At 49.9% G+C, this 7,491-nt stretch overlaps 1 protein-coding gene across 1 annotated transcript; it reads right to left on the bottom strand.

The window, feature by feature from the left end:
- On the bottom strand, positions 1–6,040 carry ZNF740 (zinc finger protein 740; the record flags this gene model as incomplete). Its single annotated transcript, XM_079714609.1, has 7 exons — positions 5,971–6,040; positions 4,819–5,135; positions 2,683–2,832; positions 2,231–2,356; positions 1,511–1,634; positions 1,085–1,203; positions 1–90 (listed from the first exon to the last, which is right to left on the bottom strand). Exons 2-7 carry the CDS (start codon positions 4,825–4,827, stop codon positions 1–3), a joined length of 618 nt encoding a protein of 205 aa, XP_079570735.1. The 5' UTR covers positions 4,828–5,135; positions 5,971–6,040.
- Positions 6,041–7,491: the final 1,451 nt, after the last annotated feature.

The raw sequence follows: 7,491 nt of genomic DNA, 5'->3' as shown, positions 1-7,491 counted from the left end.
CTATAGAGAAAACTGCCCGTCGGAAGTCTTGGACTGGCACCCTTGGCACATCCGTTTGTGTCTGAGTAATCGATCTGTCCGAGAAAAACACTGAGAAGAAAGGGAGGGTTAAGTGCCTGAGAGGAGAAACTCAGTTAATATTGGCTAGAGCTGCCTTCCCCACACGGGAGAGGCACACATCCCATTCTACACCCCCTTGGCACATACACAGATGGCATGAGTGCACAGTAGTTAAGAACACAAGCTCTGAAGTCTCAATTCTGGCCTAGTGCTTAGTAGCCGTGTGACCTTGGGCAAGTTATCTAACAGCCCTGAATCTGTACACTCATCTGTAAAATGGGGCTAAAGGTACCTACTCACAGAGTGGCTGCTTCATTTATCACATATTTATTGAGTATCTATCTCAAGGCAGGTACAGTTCTTGGGGCTGAGGGCAGAGTGGAGAACCAGAGGGACAAGGTCTCTGCCTCCTGGAGCTTTCATTCTAGTGTTCTGCAGATTCAACCTAAGAGCACGGAGCAAAGCCTGAGACCCAGCAAAGCATCCAGGAAGTGTTAGTTGTTATCGTTTCTCATTTCTTGTTCTTGTCTTATTTTGGTCCTGGCTCTTACATTCTCTACAGATCAGATATTGACCTCCCAGGGCAGAGATTTTATCTCTTCCTCCAAAGTGCACCTGCTCTGAAGTTCGATTCAGTTTGTCTCTTGTCCCGGCTCTGCTGTGTCCTTGGGAAACTCAACCTCTCTAAATCTCAATCTCCCTATGGGTGAAATCAGGACAGCACAGCTTCCTCACGGAGTTAACGTGAAGGTTAAACAAAGTAATGTCAAATATGCTCTCACAGTGCCTAGCACGGAGTAAGTACACGAAAAACGCTATTATTATTATTATTACAATTATTCTAATGGCCCCTACCCATGATCAGCTGCATAAGGCCAGAGAGATATACATCACCCTGAGGTACTAACTCTATCGTGGCCAGGAATGCTAGGTGGCCCCTCGTCAGGCAGGGAATGCTGGCAAGCCCTGGTTCTTAGGGAAGAAAGTTCGTGGGTGGGAGTGAATGGATGACACGTGAGCTTACCTGATGACACCGTTCACACTGGTAAGGCTTTTCCCCACTGTGTACACGCTTGTGACGCTCCAGGTGGTACTTCTGGATGAAGCGCATATCACATATGTCACACTCAAATGGCTTCTCACCTGGCCCAGGTGGAGAGAGAAGCGAACATCAGGAGGTATACACGGCAGGGACCTCATTCCAGGTATTTTCCCAGAAATCTTTAACTTTTAGTAATGTGCAGACACCTAATGGGGAAGGGTCCCCAAAGCTGCTGGTCTCAGTGACACTAGATACATACAATCTCTCTGCCTCATTCACTTACCTTCTTTCTCTATTAGTAAGTATTTCTAATACTTACTCCTCAAAATAAACCCAACAAGAGCTACACACAAATATAATACAAACTAGGGACTATTCTCCCCCTTTGAATGTGAGCAAGAGACTTACCAGTATGAATAAGGATGTGCCTCTTGAGGTGGTAACTGCTCCTAAAGGCTCCAAAGCAGTGTTCACAAACAAAATTTTTGGGAATCTTTACTTGAAAAGAACCATTTTGTTCCACTACCACCACCTGGGGGCAAGAGTCAGGTATGTCATGAGGCTATCCCTCTGCCCCCTTCTTGCCCCCATTCTGCTCTGGGTCTATTTCCAACTGCTGGACAAAGTAACCTCTCTGATGCTGTCATCTCCCATATTCCTTAGAGTTAAAAGACCTTCTAAGGAAGGAGGTAGGGTGGGCAAGCTATCTGCCTTGTCAAACCCAACGCTCTGAATTGACCTGAGGGGGAGTCGGCCTGCCCCTTTGCCACAGAATTTCATGCTCCCCTGACCCTCCTTCCCTTACCAAGGATGTTTCAGAGAGGGCAGAGATCAATTACCAAAGTGGTCTCTGGATGGAATCAGGGTGACACACTCACTGGCTATGAGGGAGCAAAACATCTAGGGAGAGCTCCGGGTTGAGCCAGAGAGGGAAGAAAGAGGAGGACTGCCCTATTCCCAAACCGGACCAGTTTGGGGGTTACCCCATTACCTGCCTTTTTCTTTTCTTTTTTTTTTTTGGCCGTGCTGCATGGCTTGTGGGATCTTAGTCTCTGACCAGGGACTGCCCTCGGCAGTGAAAGCGCCCAGTCCTAACCACTGGACCGCTGGGAATTCCCCATTACCTGCCTTTTTAACAGTCTTTTTTGAATGAGAGGCCTCAGCCAAGCTGTCATCGTCTTTGCGGCTCCGGGACTTATCGCTGTCTTTTCGGTGGCTCTTTGAATACAAATCAAATCTAAATTCATAGTCCATCTCAGAACACAAGACAGGAGGCCAAAAAGGTGCTTTGAGACAACTTATAAATGAGAGTAAATCACCTGCCCCAGAGGTTTAGAGAAAGTACGCATTCGTTTCCTCTCCAAGTACCCTGGTTTTAAGGAGCTGCTGTACAGAAAAGACCTTCCTTTTCTGTACCCTCTTCTGTATCCTCTAAAATACCCACATTCATTCATTCCCCAGCTGGGTCCCCTTTCCCACTTCCCTAAATAGAAGCACTAAGGAATCAAAGCTGGGCATCTTCTGGCAGAGAGCTCGGGCCACCCGACCCCCAGGTGCCGCAATGGACTCAAGTGCTGTACCTGACTCGAGCACCTCAGCATATCAGGGCTACCTGCCCGCTCTCCATTCTCGGCCTGCTTGCTGGCAATCTGGCTCAGCATCATCTTCTTGCTGGCTGCAGTGGGAACCAAACTCACACCTGCTAGGCCTTCACAAGCCAGGAGACTTGCCTAAGTTGAAAGGAGACGAGGTGTCAGGTCACCTGGCAGGGCACGGCAAAAACAGACTGCCAACTTCTATAGAACTACCTTTCACACCCAGCTACTAACATGCTGCTTCTCTCTAGGGAGCGTTCCTCCTCACCACAAAACCCCGCTTCCTTCAAGAGTCCTCCCTAACTCATCTCACCAGGAACTACTCACTTTGTCATCTGTCAGCATTTAGATACAGACCAAGTGAATAATCAATGTCATTGACACTTCTGTCACTGACACTTCTGTCATGAGCACTGTGCTGGGTAAAGCATGTGTCTATGTATTACTCTGAAGCATTTCTAAGCTTTGTGTGTGGGCACGAGGGTCTCTCCTGTTGACCCACTGACACGGGAGATTTCTAGGGGAACCTCCTTCTTCCTCTTTTTTTTTTTTTTCTTCTTCCTCTCTTGATGACACTCAGCTTCACAGAGCCGACTTATGATTGGCAGACCTCACTGGTGCCAAACATACATTCTATCGGGTCCTACAAACATGTTTATCAGTAAAGTTAGATTAATTTCTCCCTGTAGATTTTAAATTCCCTAGATGTTGCCAATTACAACAGATATAAAAATTAAAACACTTGGAAGGATTTTGGAGTTGAATATACAATTTCTCTCCCCCACCCCGGCCCACCATTTATATGTGTGCATATCCATATTTTTTCACATTCCCTGCTATACATGCAGTTTAAAAATGACTTAAGCAAGAGTGAACACGATGCTGTGAAGTGGGCTGCAAACAAAGGAAGAAGAAACTGAAGGGCCCCTACTCTGCATGGAAAGGAGGAAGCTATGCATGCAGCTGGAAGAAAGCCAATTATACTGTAATCAGGCTGCCATCCTGGTGAGACTGGTAGGGTAGGGTCCCTGGAAGGAAGCTGGGAGCAGCTCTGGGGTTGCCTGCATATAGCTTTTCTACCCAGATAACTACAATAACCTATCAAATCATCCTGTCTCTCCAATCCATCCTGAATCCCTGCAATGACAATTACCTTCCAAACACACTGATGTGACGTCACTCTGCTGCTTAACATTCTTCAGAGAGTTCCCATTCCTTACAGAATAAAGACTAATTCCTCAGCAAGGCATAAAAGGCCCTTCAGTCACACTCTGCTTGTTTCTCCAGGAAACAACTCCCTTACCCTAACGTTCCCATCTATCACTATCTACCATATTCCTCTAACCATGCCTCACTTAAATCCTTTCCTCCTTAACTAGCAAACTACCTACAGTACTCCTAACATCATCACATCCTTCCATGTCTCTAAGCCTCTGCCCATGCAGTTCTCCTTGTCTGAATGCCCTGTTCTGCTTGTTTATCTAGCAAAATCCTATGCATCCTTCCAGCTTCAACTTTTTTCATCCAAGCAGCAGGATCATTCCTTCCTCTTCAGTGTACATATCTCTATTGTTGCACATTCCTTCAATCAACAGATTCACTATGTCTCTACTACTAGCCAGCCACTAGGTGTTGTGAATATAAAGATAAACAATAGAGTGTCTCTTCATCTCCCCCCGCCCCAACCCAACTAGCCTGGAAGCTTGCTGGGGACAGGGACAATTTTATTCATCTTTGTATTCCCAGCACAATGCCTTGCGTGTAACAGGAGCTCACTAAATTCCTGTTGAAAAAAACAAATGAAGCATTCACCAGACTGTTCACTCCCTCATGCCCTTCAGCAGTTAATGTACCAAGTGTAAACTGAGTACATGTTGCTTTGCAAATGTCCCATCAGGGCCTGTGATGCAGTATAGCCTACCTCCTTCATTTGACTGGAAGCTCCCTGAAGGCAGGGGCTGTGGCCTGTCTCCTTTCCTTCCTCTAGATCTCCCCCTGGTGCTTAATACAGAGCTTCGCTCACTGGGTTGGTCAATAGGTTGACTAAGGCAGCATTCAAGAGTGAAATTGCAAACACGCTTCCCAGTGATCTTGAAGGAGGAGGACTGGAGAGCTTTTTACCTGAGCCATGCTGATTTCTCACTTAATGCAACCCAAAAGTTCACGAGTTTCTCGATCCACCTCTCCTTAAGACACTGCTGTTTGAAGAACTGTCACCAAATCACTGTAACAACTCCTTCGTGTCCCTTCAGTCCTGCTGCCATACTGAACTGTCTTTGTCTTCAAACAGAACTTAGTGTCCTCCAAAAGGAAGATGGATGTTCCAAGAATCCCTGGTCTCTGCCTGGCTCCTGCCTACTGTCTGAAGAAACAGAGTCTTCCAGTCTTGGTTATCCAGCTGAATTCTCTAGATGAAGTTCACGATCTGTTTCAGAAATCTGAAACCAGAAAGGGAGAGGGGGCTGTTAGGTGCAACATCCTCAGACCATACAACCTGCAGTGAGGTGAACTCTTTTTTTGCCAGGCGCTCTCTGTGCAACTCCAAAAGAAGACATCAGTCAAGCAGAGTTTTCTTTCTAGGTCATGAGTTGAAACTGGTCTCCGGGCAGCCAACAGGAGCAAAAGTAACTGGGGCCTCTGGTGGAGGAACTGCAGCAGGCCAACTGCTTGGATTTGCCATCTTAGAACTGGAAGAAGGGGGCGGAGGTCCTCTGGGGCTTTTGTGTCCAGTGGGCCGGCCCGCGAAGCTCGCACTCTATTAAGGCGACCAGAAGTGGGGTAGAGAAAAGCTCAGGGGCTATGGCTGGGCGCTTGGGCAGCAGGCAGAAACAGAACCGGCAGTACGCTCCCGGGCCGGCCCACACGTGCGCATTCTCTGAGTCAGCCCGAAGGTACGTAAACTCGCTGCGGAGGTGGAAGGCAGGGAGGCGAAGCCCAGCTCTGTGCATTCCCTCCCATCTTCCCTCCCTCGCGCCAGCCAGACAGCCAGCCAGCCGCTGCGCCCGCCGCACGCACCCGGAGAGAGCCGAGGAGCGCGCAAGGTGCGTGCTCGCGCCCGCGTCCCTTCCGAGCAAGCCCCCTCAGCCCAGCCGGTGACGCGGCCGGACGGTGATGTGCGCGCGGCCCCTACCCCTCCCCGGGAGCGCCCTCCCTTCGCCACGCGCCCCTCCTCCCCTCCCCTCCCCCTTCCCGCGCGGCGCCCCACGGCCTGCGAACTGCTGAAGCGCTGCCGTCTGCCCAGACGACGCTGCGCTCCCTGGGGCGTGCTCCTACCTGCCAGGCGCGGCCTCCTGCTGTCTCCCCCGCCGCGCGGCCCCTCCTCCAGGCCGCAGCACGCCGTGCCAAACCCGTGGCCACCGCTGCCCCCGCCGGAACCGAGGCAAGTTTACAAACACCAACCCGGGACCCGTTTCCCCGGAAGCACTTCCCCTTCCCCCCTCGTCCTCTCCCCCCTGAGCAGCATTATCCACTTCCGGGCTCGCGACCCTGGAAGGGCGGGGGCAGACAGAAAGCGGGTGAGGCTGAGGGCTCACCGAGGGAGTGCAGCTGGCGAGTGGGCGAGTGGGCGATGCCGGCGCGCGGAAGGACGGGAAGAGGGAGGATTGGAGGTACGGCGCTTGCGCCGTTGTGGGGGCGCGCCCCGGCGGCCATCTTGATTCAGGGAAGGAACGAGTGCCCTGAAATGTTGGTACGCTGAGTGTTCGTTGAGCGGTTTTGCTAGGTGAGCTGGTTAGGACTCCTTGAAGAAGCGCTATCACTCTCCCTTCCTCCCAGATGTTCTCCCTGTCGCTTTTGAGCCTGGAGCCCCAAATAAAGCCAGAATACTTCGTACCAGGCTTTTTCATGTAATTCGGTCGAGGTCATCTTTCCCCGACCTTTCCATCAGGCCCAGATCTGCAGATTCTGAGGGCCGCCGCGTCAGCTGGGAGGGGAGTTAACTTTTTTTGCACGCTCCTGCCAAGTACACTCGACTCCAATCTGAGAACGGATGCCCTGGCATAGTCTGCGCACCCCGAAGTCTCTGATTTCCTTATATCGCTTCCGCCTTTATTCCAGACCGTCCACAATCTAACATTGGCCTCCTCGCCTGGAAAAAGCCATAGGACTCCCCTCAGTAGGAGAATGTAATCTCTTTGGAGACTTAGCGATGCAGGGTGGCCCGTGGGACCGGCTACATTAGGAAAACTTGAGCCTTTCTTTAAATTCTATTCCCAACTTAAGGGAGGGGTTCTGCTAAAGATGGGCTATGCATTTAGTGCACTTGATGGAAGGAAATGTCGATTCTATTTAGGTGTGTCAGATTGTGAGTTTAGGAGAATTAACGGAGATGCCAAAAGAAAAAAAAATACTTATGAAAGAATTGCCAGCCACTTTTGTATGCAGATTTCATTTCCCTGAGCGCTCCACTTTTTGAGTAATTGACAGCAAATCCTTGTGCTCTTAAGATCATCATAGAACAGATAAAATGGAGCGCGATCATCAGAAATAAATCTTTAATTAAAAAAATTAGCTCATGTTTATTTTAATAAGTCCACACGGCACAAAAGAATTAAAAGGCATGGGCTTCCCTGGTGGTGCAGTGGTTGAGAGTCCGCCTGCCGATGCAGGGGACGCGGGTTCGTGCCCCGGTCCAGGAAGATCCTACATGCCTCGGAGCGGCTGGTCCCGTGAGCCATAGCCGCTGAGCCTGCGCATCTGGAGCCTGTGCTCCGCAACGGGAGAGGCCACAACAGTGAGAGGCCCGCGTACCGCAAAAGAAAAAAAAAAAAAAGAATTAAAAGGCAAAAAATATTT

The sequence above is a fragment of the Hyperoodon ampullatus genome (genome assembly GCF_949752795.1).
Source record: "Hyperoodon ampullatus genome assembly, chromosome: 11".
In the NCBI taxonomy this organism is placed as follows: Eukaryota; Metazoa; Chordata; class Mammalia; order Artiodactyla; family Ziphiidae; genus Hyperoodon; species Hyperoodon ampullatus.
This window is presented reverse-complemented; position numbering and strand designations above follow the sequence as displayed.